The sequence below is a fragment of the Carettochelys insculpta genome, chromosome 21, assembly GCF_033958435.1.
Source record: "Carettochelys insculpta isolate YL-2023 chromosome 21, ASM3395843v1, whole genome shotgun sequence".
Classification (NCBI taxonomy): Eukaryota; Metazoa; Chordata; order Testudines; family Carettochelyidae; genus Carettochelys; species Carettochelys insculpta.
Genome location: NC_134157.1, coordinates 7,041,762 through 7,056,572, shown reverse-complemented (window position 1 = coordinate 7,056,572; position 14,811 = coordinate 7,041,762). Strand labels below are relative to the sequence as shown.

General features: G+C 47.5%; 1 protein-coding gene across 2 annotated transcripts in view; it reads right to left on the bottom strand.

The window, feature by feature from the left end:
* Positions 1-14,811, bottom strand: part of ASTN2 (astrotactin 2) — a 708,908-nt gene that overhangs the window by 61,919 nt on the left and 632,178 nt on the right. For both annotated transcript variants that reach the window (XM_075015031.1, XM_075015030.1), the window contains one exon: positions 1,901-2,042. In XM_075015031.1, the coding sequence (XP_074871132.1) occupies positions 1,901-2,042 (142 nt within the window). The remainder of the gene's footprint in view (positions 1-1,900; positions 2,043-14,811) is intronic.

Here is a 14,811-nt window from a genome sequence, read left to right as displayed (position 1 = left end):
TGCTCCCAGATGCGGCACAGCCCCAGAGTGGCGCAATAAAAGCTCTTCCCTCCCTCTTTGGAGGTTGTCAATGTACTTAAGGAGTGGGGAGGAGGGTGGAGGGGGAGGGGAAAGGAAAGTATTAATCAAGATCTTAAAAAGTTCTCGTTGACAGTCCATTTGCCAACTCTCAACTTAACTGCCTTTGTGGTCCCATAAAAACTTTCATTACTCACTACAAAATGTGTTTTAATTGTGACAGCCCCTCTGATGTTAGAGCCTAGATGTTTCTCTCTCTCGCTCTTTCGTTTAACATTTGCTTTCATGCCTTTCCCAGTCCCCTACACGCTGACAGAGCTGCCTGGAAAGATGCAGCACATGGGAAGCACAAACATACAATCAGAGACCCCTAGGGCTGGAAGGGACCTCAGGAGGTCATTGAGTCCAGCCCCCTGCTTCCAGCAGCATCAACCCCAACTAAATTATCCCAGCCAGGACTCTGTCAAGCTGGGACTTAAAAACCTCTAGGCATGGAGATTCCACCACTTCTTTCGATAACATATTCCAGTGCTTCACCACTCTCCTGGTGCAATAGTTTTTCCTAATATCCAACCTACATCTCCCCCTCTGTAACTTGAGACCGCTGCTCCTTGTTCTGCCATCTCTCACTGCGGAGAGCAGCCTCTTTCCAAATAAAGGCTGGTCTCTAGGACCTCTCCATGACTTCTGCCTGCTGCCACGCAGGAAGTTCCAAGGTGGGAGATGAGGACGGGTGGTTTTGTGGGTAAAGCACTGGGGGGAATCAGGCCTTGGACAGGTCACTGAGTCTCTCTGCACCTCAATTCCTCTCTGTAAAAATGGAGAGAATGAGAATTTCTTTGTCCACTTGGACTAGGAACACTTCAAGGCTGAGTGTGTCCCTCACAGAGGGTTTCCACAGTGCCTACCACACAGAGGGCTCTGAACCGTGCTATAAAGTTCATAATACCGCCCCTGGCTGCTCCGCTAAGGAGGGAAATAGTGAGGGGAAAATCTGACAAGGCCTCTTACCCACCAGCCGCCTCTGAGAATTTCCATTAGGGTCAGAGTCCAGTCTCCTTGAGGCTGGCTTTACACCAGCATAACACCATTGTCTCCAGTGGCATTTGGGCTGAGTCATACTGACATAAAAGAGAATTGGGTCTCAATGTATTTGAGAGAAGAATTTAACATGTTGCTGCTGAACTAACCACATCACTGCTCTGTAAAATGTCCTTCCACCATTAAACCAGAAAAATCCAATTGCTGGCTTTTGAAAGGGGGCACATTGCTCAGATGAATCTAGCGGGCAGGGGCAAGTGTCCAAGTATTGCTGTGCAAATGATAGCAAGATCCCAGACCTCTTACATTCCTTCTTGACATGAACAGGAGCCCCTGTAAACCAGCAGTGCGCACAGCTGCAAAGGACCCAGGGGCTGCTATACCAGCATGTCTGACTGCCCGCCATGTGTCCAGCAGGAATTCTGCTCGGCAGAGAAAGCAGGTCACTCTGCGCTCCCTGCACTGACTCAGTTCATCATTATGAGGCAGACCCTATCTCCTCAGGCACATGAGATCGGAAAGGTGGGATTACCTCAGCAGCAGCTTTCTTATCTCTCTTACCCATGAATGGGACTGAACCAACACCCCAGATCCAAACAACCCCAGTATCTCCAGTGCTGGCCAACCCAATCTCAGTTTCATGTTCTGAGCCTGTTTTGGCTCCTAACACACAGCCCAGACACAGGCACTAAATGAACTTATCTGTTTGTACAGGTCGGGGCCCCAGCTCAATATCACCCTCTCGGCACTACCGCAATAAAAAAATGTTAAAGAACAACTGCACTGGATGCTGTTTGCCAAAAATCTTCCCCATCTTGTCTCACGTCCACCATTCCCTTACTTGTACAGGCCATCTGGTTCCAGGCACTTGAAAATGACCGAATAAAGGCTGGTTTCTAGCACCTCTCCATGACTTCTGCCTGCTGCCACACAGGAAGTTCCAAGGCCGGAGAGCAAATCATCAGCAAAGCTCAAGGATTCTCCTGAAGACCAAAGAGAAGAAGGGAAAGATTAATAAAGCTGAGCAACCCTATGCTCAATCTCCAGCGCTGGTGTTGTTTCCTGAGCCTTTCCTTAAAGGATGCAAGTAACACGATTACAGCACAGGCCTGCAAGCACACAGACAAACCACACCATTGGCCCCTGCATAGTGGTTAAAGCATTGGCCTTGTAAACCCAGGGTTATGAGCTCAATCCTTTAGGGAGGGGGGCCTTTCATGAGTCTGGGGCAGGCTAGATTAAAAAAAAAATGAAAATTTGTTGGGGATGGTGATAGTTCCTGGACTGGGTGGCCTCTCAAGTCCCTTCCAGTTCTATAATGATCCTACATAGGGTACACCAGCCCACTGAGAGTCCATACACCGCAAGGCAAATCCACACCAAGCTGACTCACAGCTTGGACTGGGCAATGTGAATGCTCATAGAGCATATAGGTAACACATCGATTTATTCCAGGGATAACCCTGCAAATGCTGAACCCTGAACTCACATCCTCTGAGGGGGTAATGCATTTCCCATTTTTCCAGTCTCTTTGGAATAAAACTAACTCAGTGGTTTGGTCTGTCTTCTCCACCTCAAAAATCTCTGATTCAGCTCTTCAAGAGACACTACCCTTTAAAAAAAATCACCTGTCACAGTCAAGCAGGTTTCTTCACCTTGGACGCTACAAACCCTTTAGGTTACCAGGATGGAAAGCATTTTTACAAATGGAATTTCTTGTCAGGGCTATGCTCTGCATTTGCTGCTTTATTTCTCAGGCTGGACAAGAAAAAGCAACAACTTTCTGTCTCCTCATCAGGTCCTAAAAGCTGCAGCACTTGCAGATCAAAAGCCGCAGGGAAAGCCGAGGACTGCTTCTTTTAAAGCAATCATTTTTACTACCATTGAAAATAATAACAAATCATGATTTTATAAGGCTTAAGTTTTACGCAAGCTTGTTTTTACTACTACACCATTCAGCTTTTACAACATGACTGATTTAAATTGATCATGTCCCTTTAATAACACTTCTAGGGCCTGATGCCACGCTGCTTTCCTACATACGGTTATTTATACCGGTGCAGCATGAGCTATGATTCAGATTTTGTTGCATTTTGTATGTACACTTTGCACTGGTGTAACTGACATCTCACAGGCAAAGCAGAGGAAAATCAGGCATGACTGGCCTGCTGCTGTATACGGTGGGAGTAATTCCATTGAAATGAGTTGTTAACAGTGATGTGAGTGACCGCAGAATCAGAGCCTTCATTCCCTCTTGTGCTGGGGCACCTTGTGTAGAGGTGGCTAGGTTTTAGGCCTTATATCAGAGGTGAATTCTGGTCTTACCATATCTCTTTTTTTGTGTTTTTAACTGGAAGTGAATTGGATAGAGAAGCAGGGAAATGGAACATCCATTTTAAACTCTTGGTATGGAATGTGAAAGCAACACATCGGTGTAACCAGCACAGAATGCATAATTCCTGCAGGCTAATTCCCAAGGTAGCACAATCTCCCTCCCACCACACACAATATTTGTGTCTTGTCACTAATTATACAGTTCAGTAACAAATATTCCCCTTGACCGCAGAGAAGAGCAGCAGCACATCCCTTTCTTCCCTAAAGAAATCCCATTCTTAATTATTCATCTTAATGTACCATTCAGGCTCAGGCTTTTGGTTTGATTTGTTCTTTACAAACTATTTTTAGGCACTCTGTCACTACTCCCCATTGTTATTAGGGATGGGCCTGAACCAAATCTTGAGGAAGTTTGATTGAGAAGAAGGTCTTAGGTAAAGCACTGGACTGGGACTCAGAAGACATGGATTCAATTGTTAGCTCTGTCACAGACTTCCTGTGAGATCTTTGTCAAGCCACTGTAAGTCAATGGGTGTATGGGCAGATTTAAAAAAAAAAAAACAGCTTTGGCTTTATTGGCCCATGGCTCCAACCTTAATTTCCTACTGTTTTCATAGAATACATAAACAGATTGTAAAATTCACTGCAATAGCACAGCATTGAGGACAAGAATTTATCGAGATTCAAAAAGGATCAGATGTCTATAAGGAAAACAAGACCATCTAGAGAAAGAACAGTTGATAGAAGGCATATTAAACCATGTCATTCAGGGCTAAAATCCATCTTTATCTCAGGGGCAGCCAACACGTGGCCCATAGGCCAGACTCCGGCCCGTGAAGCCTTTTTATTTGGCCTGTGAAGCCTTTTCCTGTGGTATCGACACCATTTTACCCAAGCCAGCAAAAGTTAGTGCGGGGTTTAAGCCTGGGAGCAGGGGACAGTTTGGGGATGCGAGGGGTTTAAGTCTGGGGGCAGAAGGGTGGTTTGGGGCACTTAATGTACAGCCCCCAGAATATGTAAAAAATTGCCATGTGGTCCCCATGAAAAATGGTTGGATGCCACTGGAGTAGACAGACCACAGGTCTGGTCTGGTCTGGCAATTCCATATGATCTTGGGGTCTACGTCATTCAATTGTGTTTTCATTAGTGCTTCGCTTAGACCTTGATCTTTGAGACCAAATGTCTTGTACTTCTGAACAGACACAGTGCAAATGAGAAAATAGGCTTGGTTACTGTGGCTTACAAAGCGACCTTCCATCATTACAGCTCTGCTGTCTGGAGTTGCTGCAGATGTCTCAAAGGTTCCTGTTCTGCATATTGGGTGGCAGGTTACTTGAGTATAACCAAAAGGTGTTTGGGGGTGAGTTGACACAGCACAGCATAGTGAGTCTAGTGCCCCAGCATACAAAAATACAAAATGTAGCCAGCACTCTCCTGACTTAAAACCACAGTCTCTCGCTATCTGCTTAGATCTTATTTGCAGTTGCAGAGCTGAAGGAAAAAACAGCTATGTCTAGCCAGCACCTGCATTCAAAATGAGACCGGGGGTTAACAAGTACACATGGTGGGCACAGTATACAAGTCCTTTAGTACTCTAGAGGCTGGTGGGCTCTTTCGCCAAAAGGGGAAGGAAGCAAATGCCATGCCTGAAGACCTTTTTAAGGGTCTCTGAACAATAGACACAACACAGCAAAATAAAATATTTCAGTTGAAAATGCTGCTTAAATCCCTCCAAGTTCTTTTTTCCTACCTCAAGCCACAACAGAGAAAGAATCGGAGAATCACAGAATACTAGAACTTGCAGCCGGACCAGACATCAACTAGATAATCCCTGACACCCCCTCTTCCCTTAGCTTGCCTCTTCCCGCCCCGCATGGGATAGGCAAGGATCTCTTAACTCTTTCCAGGCTGCTGCTTTCACCATCTTGCATGCCTCCTGCATGGGATTCCCCAGCTGGCATTGCCTTTGCCACGCCTAAGAAGGATTCAAGGCAAGCCAAGAATATGGTCTGGGCTTTGAGTCGAAGTTCCAGCCAGAAATCCAACACAGCTCCAACAAGCACCGTAGGGTGGATCTGAGACCACCACAGCACCCCTCCAGCCCCCTAAACACACATCTGGTTTTTTTTAAAGAGCCCAAAACATCAGGCACTGAGCACTTCTGCAAATCTGACCCATCTGTATTTGTTTAGTTACTTCTTTAGACCCCACCATTGCACTATCTGAGCTCCTTGCTAACGGCAATGAATTTCCCACCACAACACCCCTCTGGGATGGGGGATCATTAATGTTCCCCAAATGAACTGAGGCACAGAGAAATGTGTTTGTGACAAAGCCACATATGGAACCCAGGTCTTGCGAGCCCCAATTTACTGAATGGACATGAAAAAAGAAAAAAAGCTTCAAGTTGGAAGATAAATAGTTGAGTTAAAACTGTCCTGACCAGAAGCCAGGAGGCTCTGAGAGAATATAACTGATACCCTAGCCTAGACAGAAGCCCTGACTGTTCCCTTCTTCACAGCCACAGAACTTGCATGGAATATCCCTTCGTTGCAGAGTTGGGCTTCGGAATCTCAGCTTTTGTTTAAAGGAGAAAGTTTTTCTAGCGTAACCCACTGGTGAGTGCATGCAAGCCCCATCTAGGGCAATCCACCAAAGAGGAATAGGTAGCAGTACTACCTCCAGAGCTTTAGATCAAGCTACAGCATCTTCAAATTATAGCCCTGGAGGGTTCAATCCCTGCTAAAGCAGTCATCACACTCTTGCTTACAGTTACAAAAATAACCTTAACAAAGCAGACAAATTGATGGAGTGAAGTCTACAGAAAGCCTAAAATAATAACCCCAAGAGATATGGTCTGGTGTGACCTGCTCTGTGGACTCTACAAATTTATAGGCTGTGTCTGTCTTCCAAGGCATTGCAGAATTTAGCCATTATATAGTAGAAGTCAAATTTTTGCTGGAACTAGATATCTGACATGTTTTCTGTCACTGGACTCGCCCTGCTCCCTCCAGCTTTTGCCACCTGGGCTAGTTAGCTAGATCCTAGTGTCTTTGTCTTGCTCTGGGCCACGGAACCACGCAGCAGGCAGTTGGGCAGAGAGAGGAATGAGACAGAAGCAATGGCTGTCTCGAGGAATGATAAGCTAAGCTCAAGAGAGCCAGCATAAGAGCTGATAAGGCTGCTAAGAAGAGTCCCACATGCTGTACCCCCACCCCCACCAGAGGAGCTTTGGGCCAGCCCAGCTCTGAGCCCCACCTGCTTGGACAAGCCCCTGGGGGGAATGCTGCACCACACCTTCCCTTCCTTCCCCTGACCAACCTGCCTGCTCCGAGGAAAGCTGCAGCAGTGTTTCTTGATTCAAAGGTGTTTTAGATCAGCATTTCTTAAACTGTTTGAGGCCACAGAGCACTGAGGAATAACATTTTTTATGTGGAACACCTCAATTTTCTCCAAAAAAACTGTCAGACCAAAAGCACCAAACAGCAACATGAAGAACAAAACCAAACTGAAGTAACTTAATCAGGTATCATAACCATGACGAAGTAACATTGTATCTGGTTTTCATAACAGGCAACATATACCATCAGTGTATGATATCACAAATGTGTCAGATTCTCGTGGCACACCTGCAAGATGTTCATGGAACACCCATGTTCTGTGGAACGCACTTTGAGAAACACTGCTTTAGATTGTGCTGTGCAGGTACTGTGCCCCAGTAATTCCACCCTTGAACCTGCATGGGGCCCATCAAAAGCATCACTGAATCGAAAGCCTATTTTCCCCAGAGAAGGCAGAGGTACTGCGGCAGCTCCAGTGTGCCCAGGCACTTTTCAATCAGCTGGGTCTCCTGGAGAACCGCCCTTTTACCATTCATCCCTCCACCTTCTCACTCCCCCGGCTTTCCTGACACTTCCCATTTTATGATCCTGTTTGCAGTTGCTTATAACTTTGCCAGATTTTAACCATTTGGGCTGAACATTTCCCTGCTGAATGTATGCTTCAGTCTGAATGATTCTGGAACATTGCAGCCACAGTGGTTCAGCCATCTCAGAGAATGAGGCTAGGGAGAAAATACGTTGTTTTGCCTGTGAAAAATACCTAGAAAGCTTTCTCTAGAATGCTGTAGAACCCACATGCTTTGGAGCAGGGACTTGCACCTTGGCAGAGGGCTTCTTAGGCAGCAAGTAGCAAGCGGGGATATACCACTCCAGTAAACAACACACTAACTTGTCCATGAAGTTCCCTCGTGCACTTTGTCTGAAAAAGGATGTGACATTTGCTATCACCCACATTTGCCCAAGTTATAAGTCTTTGAAAAACTACAGATCACACTTGCTCAGCAGAGACTTGGTAGAGCTACGCATATAAATTCCTGGAGGATTCTGTCTACACTGGGCACGCTCCAGCAAGGACCCAGTGTAACTCTCCCTTCAAGAACAGCTGTGGGCTACTGCAAGCTGTGATGGGGCCAGGGCCAGGCATGTGAAATGAGAGCAGGGAGTCTAGTACACTGGTGCTTTCAATGAGCTCCCGTTGTGCATGGGCAGGTCGAAGGAAGAAGTGCTGTCTCCAATGCAGAGTGGATATGACAGTGACTCGTCCAGTTGAGTAGCAGGGGAAGGGGAGGAGCAGATTGAAATCAGGTGGTTGGGGACAGGGGAGGAAGTGGGACTGGAGGCTAGTGGGGTAGGGGGCAGGGAGAGGGGAACCGAGAGTTGTGGGGTGTTGGGAGGCTATAATTGGTTGGGTAAGCAAACTGGGAGTGGGGACTGTGACTGACTCTCCAAGATGCCTGAGAAATTGGTGGAGAACCTGGAGACAGTAAATGGGGAAGAGATTGATTGAAGGTGAAGATGCAGGGGTGGGGATGGGATACATCACTTAGTGCCAAGATAACTTCATTGAGATTAGGCCCATTGCTGCGAGATGATGCAGGGACTCAGAGTAAAAGATGGTCCCTGCTCCAAACTCTTACGATCCATTGGGCTAACAACCTCAATTGATACCACACTTACATGCCCTATCTCTCGCCTACATTCTTGCTACCAGGAAACGGTCTATCCTGTTCCCTGGGGTGACTTTTGCACAGTGGCTCATGCATAAGTGCACATCTGCCTTCTGGCACATTTCAAAGCTCCTCCACAGGATCCTTTATCTTTGCACCCATGGCTAGTCAGAGCTGTGTGAAACTTGCCATTCATGCTTGATTAGTGTTTTACAAACCTAAGTAGGTTCAGGGAGGTGAAGCCGTGTTAGTCTGCACTTCACAAAGAACAAGCTGTCTTGTAGCACCTGAGAGAGTAACACATTTATCAGGCCATGAGCTCTGGTGGGTAAATCCCACCTTTTTCTTCTGGCTATTTAGGGTCTGTTTGGTGACTTCCCCTAAGCCCATGTGTCAATTTGAACTGATCTCCCAAACTGAAACCAGACATGGACAGCATATGAAGGGGTGGGAGAGTGTCACAGGGGACTCAGCTGAGGTTGGCGAGTCTCTACAAGTCATTCTGACTCCCTGGGACAAGATTGGTGTTGGTCCTAAGGGGTTCCCCAGTGGCTCTGCTCCTAGTACTACCTAGGATGAGGTTCTTCACTAGAACTTCATCTCTCAAGCATGGCTTGTGAGTGCAGAATTGAAGCACCAGGTCATAAATCACTTAACCATCCTGTGGTTACAGGGTCTGTTTAGTGCAAGCAAAAAGGCTGGGTGAGCCGCCAGAGCTAGGTTTCTAAAAGTTCAAGGGTGCCTAACATGCACTTGGCCATCTCTTAGAAAGGAAAAAACAGTTACTCGCCACTGTAAGTGCTGTTCTTTGAGATGTGTTGCTCATCTGTTTGAGTTAGTGGGTGCGAATGTGCGTGCATGGCCATTGGAAAATTTCTCCCTCAACAACTACCAGGGGAGCCCCTTAGAGAGGCGCCACTGCAGAGACTATATATGACCCTGCCAAGCCAACTCTGTGCCAGTTCCTTCTTGCTGGCCACTCTGACAGTGAGAAGGGAGGGTGGGTTTCAAATAAATATGAGCAACACATCCCGAAGGACAACAGTTACAGCAGTGAGTAACCATTTTTTTCTTCTTTGAGTGCTTGCTCATATCTATTCGTGTTAGGTGAGTCCCAAGCCAAACCCAGGAGGAGGAGTTGGGGTTGATGTGTGGCTGACTCAGGGCCAATGGCCCCAAAGGCTGGGTCCCATTAGGTTGCTGCACGATAGCATAGTGAGATGTAAAAGTGTGTATGGAAGACTATGTTGCAGCATGTTCCTGGAGAGGCACATGAGCCAAGAAGGCAGTTGAAGAAACCTGAGCTCGCATAGAATGAACCATAAGAGGTGTCAAGAAACCCTTAGCAAGGTCATAGCACATCTGTATCCATCTGCAATGAAACCAGAAGCTACTTCATGTGATCAGCAATGGCAACAAGAGCTGTGAGGTCTTTCTCCTGTTCCGCCTGTTCTGCCTGTTCCGTTCGATGTAGAAGGCAAATGCCTGCCTCACAACGAGAGAGTGCAGCTGGTGCTCCCATTGGGAGCCATGAAGTTTAGGGTAGAAAACAGAAAGAAAAATGTCCTGGCTAGTATGGAAGCCAGAGATCACATTCAGCAGGAAGGATGGGTGAGGGCAGAGTTGGACCTCGACCTTATGGAACGCCGTATACGGGGGCTCTGACATGCGTGCTCAGAGCTCAGACACCCTTCTGGCAGAGGTGATGGACACTTTCCAGGAGCAGTAGAGGGAAGAAATGGCCAAAGGTTTGAAGGTGGGGGCACAAGCACCCGGAGCACCATGTAAAGGTCCCAGGCTGGAACTGGCCAATGAACTGGTGGGTGAAGGTAGTCCATGCCCTTGAAGGCATGTTCATGCCCCACCATAAGATGAGTGCAAAAAGATCGCCTGCCCTCCCTGGGATGGAAGGCTGAGAGGGAGGCCAGGTGAATCTCTGGGGAGGAAGAAGCAAGGCCTTGCTGCTTCAGTGAAACAAGGTAGTTTAGCACCTGTAGCGCAGGCTAGACACAGGTATGATGTTGCACTGGCTGCACCAACAGGAGAAGCTCATCCACTTGGTGACGTATTAGCACCATGTAGACAGATTGTAGCTATTAAGGAGGACCTGCTGCACTGGCTCCGAGCGTGCCTGCTAAACAGCTTTCAACCGCAAAGGCACAATGCCATGAGGTGAAGGGACTGGAGAGATGGGTGGTGGACATAACTGTGGTTCTGCATGATGTGATCCAGAAGCAGGGGAAGTTGAATGGGACTACCCTTGCTGACGAGCCCAAGCTGTGGCTGTGAGGAGTATGTCCACCAGGCGTCTTGGAGACGTGCACTGGAGAGTGAAAGTAGTGGCTTTGGGTAAGATGAGCTCTTCTGCGGCATGGGGCCTGGAGCCGAGTACGGCAGCTGTGCACCCAAAGGAGGGGTGCAGAGCTCTGATGCAGAGGTTGAAGTGCTGACTCCACGAGGAGCTGATGGAGCCGAAAGTCACGCTCCTACCAAGTCCAGAGTTTGAAACCTCTGTGGATATGGGACTTATCTGGCTGATAAGCTTCACACATACAATAAAGGCAGGGGTCGTGAGGGTCCCACGCTGGCATGGACTTTAAGCAGGAACTGCACTGCTTAAAGCCTTCAGAATTTTCATGCTCCTATGCCCCATAGGTGAGAAGGTAGGAGAAGGCGAGACCTTCCCTACCTGAGGATTGTCTAACGCTAACTAGAAACTATGGTTATGATAAAGACTATTATTTTCAACTATTTACACATGAAAAGCTAGGGAGTCCTGGTGTAACAGGTACTTATCCACAATACCAATAGCTCATGGGCAGTGTCATGGCTCCTTCCCCACTCTAGCAAGACAAATGCAGAAGTGGGGGCCAGCAAAAGTACCTCCAAAACCTTATCTACCAGCTTTTGGTACAAACTTCCCCTCTAAAATCCTAAAAAAACCTTAGACTTCGGGGATAAAATTCACTGCCCCCACCCAAGTAATAATAAGGAAACCAGGGAGAGACGACTTGGGAAATCTCAGCCCCAAAAGTAAAAAACCAGGACACAAACATTAACCAATACTAGGTTAATAAAAAGAAAAAGAGAGAACTTTTATTATTACAACAATATTCGCGTTGGAAGCCTCATGACTAGATGGAAGAGTCACAAACTAAAACACATGGGGAGTCTCCACCATGGGCCTAGAACTTAGTTACAAGGATGGTAAAAGAATATTTCTAAAAAGTGCAGAGACATCAGATCCCAATTCCCAAACCATAAAACAATAAAGCCTAATGGATTTATCTACACTTTACCCTACTTACAGAAGATTGGAGGGCCTGTTCTTGGAGGGAGACATTCTGTGTCTGTCTCCCTCATGGCTGGAAAGAAGAGAGAGCAGAGGACAGAAAAGGGATGAACCAAAAAATTCCTTTGTCCCAGTTTGACATTCTTACCTACATTCTTATAGGCCATCCCCACCTGGGTAACCCTTTTACTCCCAGGCTGATGGCTAACCCTCATGATCATGACAGGCGGTAAGAAAGTAACTAGAGGGGACTCAAGTTGGCAGGGTCATTTAGAGGCTCCATAGCCAACCAAACTGGTAGTTGTTAGGGGAAAAACTTTCTGACAGCCATGCATACGCATACACCTAACTCGAACAGGTATGAGCAAGCAACCGAAGAACCCAATTTAATGCCTCGTTTGAAAGCCATCACCCTCCTGCACCCCATACCAGACTCAGCATTCCTGTCTGGACACAATGGTCACTACACATCTCAGTGTGCACCATAACCACCACCGACAGCCTAATTCTCCTCTTACTGACAGTTGCATAAATCACAAGGATTTTCCTCAGGTTAGTGGGACTTCGTTGGTTGTGCAGAGCCAAATTAAGAGAATCAGGCATTGAAACTCCTTGGTGGTGGGAAGGAGGGAAGGAAACGTGGAAGTCTCAGAAACCATGTCCTCGTGAGAAAGGAAACACATAAAAGCTGTGTCTACACGTGCATGCTACTTCGAAGTAGCGGCACTAACATCGAAATAGCGCCCGTCGCGGCTACACGCATCGGGTGCTATTTCGAAGTTAACTTCGACGTTAGGCGGCGAGACGTCGAAGTTGCTAACCTCATGAGGGGATCGGAATAGCGCCCTACTTCGACGTTCAACGTCGAAGTAGGGACCGTGTAGACGATCCGCGTCCCGCAACGTCGAAATTGTGGGGTCCTCCATGGCAGCCATCAGCTGGGGGATTGAGAGACGCTGTCTCTCCAGCCCGTGCGGGGCTCTATGGTCACCGTGTGCAGCAGCCCTTAGCCCAGGGCTTCTGGCTGCTGCTGCTGCAGCGGGGGATTCATGCTGCATGCACAGGGTCTGCAACTCGTTGTCGGCTCTGTGTATCTTGTGCTGTTTAGTGCAAGTGTGTCTGGGAGGGGCCCTTTAAGGGAGCGGCTGGCTGTTGAGTCTGCCCTGTGACCCTGTCTGCAGCTGTGCCTGGCACCCTTATTTCGATGTGTGTTACTGTGGCGTGTAGACGTTCCCTCGCTGCGCCTATTTCGATGTGGTGCTGCGCAACGTCGATGTTGAACATCGACGTTGCCAGCCCTGGAGGACGTGTAGACGTTATTCATCGAAATAGCCTATTTCGATGTCGCCACATCGAAATAGGCTACTTCGATGTAGGCTTCATGTGTAGACGTAGCCAAAGAGTTGGAAGAGGGTGACTCAGACCAGCTCCATTGCAGGTGCACAAATGTTGAGCCCTGAGAGCTGAGGGTCTTTCTGGTGTGGACGAACCCAATGTGGTGTGGCAGAAAAGGAGGGTGATGGCCAAATGAGACCAGAGGCTCTACTGCCTGCTGCAATTCCTACAAAGAGAGTGTGGAGGAGAACTCTGAGATGTTCCTTTGTCAGTCAGGCCTGACAGCTTCTGTATTGGCCTAGACTACACCAGCCCCTATGATCTAAGCAGTGACTCTCCTCTGAGCACGGTTTCCTTTTTCTCTTTTTTTTTCTACTTTTTCTTTCAACCTGTTTTTAATTTACGCTTATGCCATCTCTGACTGTGACCTCAACTCAATCTGGTGCTTGGCTGAGGGGGGAAAAAAAACCAAGAAAAGTCCTTTAAAATCATATTTCATTTAGTTTGGTTAGTTTTGAAGCTTCAGCAGAAGAAAGATTAACCTTTTTTTGCCTAACTTAATGAAAACTAGGGGAAAGTCTGCATGGATAAATAAATATATGTGCGGATATGGCGCAGATGGTCTCGTGTTACAACCCCAGTGGAGCTGTAATGGGGAACAGGCACATGCCTGTACAGCAGCTCCCAATTCACTATTTTCAATGAAAGCAAAACAGACTAGAAGGTCAGAAGCCCAAAGGGCAGAAATGGCGGTACCCAGAGGAGGCAGGCGGGGCCCATTTGGGACTTCCACCCCCCGACGGTGCCCTCCGGAGTGGGCCAGTGGAAGCAAGGGGAAGACAGGTCAACTATGCCTGGCTGTTTTTTTCACTGCAAGAAACACCTGATGTTGTAAGATCTCTATATTCATCTAATTTTTCTGGGTCTTCCTTGTACCCTCCACTCCTGACAGGGTCTGTCCTCAAAACATTCAGCGCAGAGAGGAGGGCAAGTTTGGGGCACGAGCTTTGCTCTGGTCTGTTTGGAGCGACAGATGCTTGGCACATGTCCCAGGTCGTCCGTTGGGAGAAAGGCTGCACCCCACACAAGGAGAGATATCTCTAGATCCTCAGTTGGGATAAAACAATCTGCTAACCCATTGTTCCCCACAATTCTTTTCATCCATGTGCAGAATAAGGCATATGTGGCTGTTCACCACCAATAAAAACACATGCTGCCAGCTGAGGACACTCAAGCTAATCAGCTGGACAGAATCTGGATCTCTCCTGGGTGGCTGCCCATACACACAGCTTACAGGGAATACTGGTGCTGATACTTCAGTCAACAAAGCTACGTGGAGAATCCATCCCATTGGTAGTGCCAAGTAAACGGTTTCTCACTCATTGAGACCGGTGATCAGAACCCTCCTTCCCCATCACCTCTCTTGCCTCAGTGCACAAAGAACATTCACAAAAAACAGGATTAGCTCTTCTTTATATTCCAAGGTGCCCCCAATGTGCCAGTCCTCCCTGCTGCACACAGGAATCCTGGGTCCCAGCCTCATAAAGCCCGCCATCTAGACAATACTCTCTATGGCGTGAAATAGCTTTGCGCACTAGATGCATAGGAATCACCTTACTCTTACCTGTCATGCAGCCATTTCTAGGGCTGAGTGTGAAAGCTTATTAAGACTGTGACTTTGGACAAGTCACATAATCTCACTATGCTCCAGTTCCCCTTTGACCAAATGGGAATAACAGCACTTCTTTTCTCCGTTCCTTGGCCTTGTCTAGTTAGATTGTTA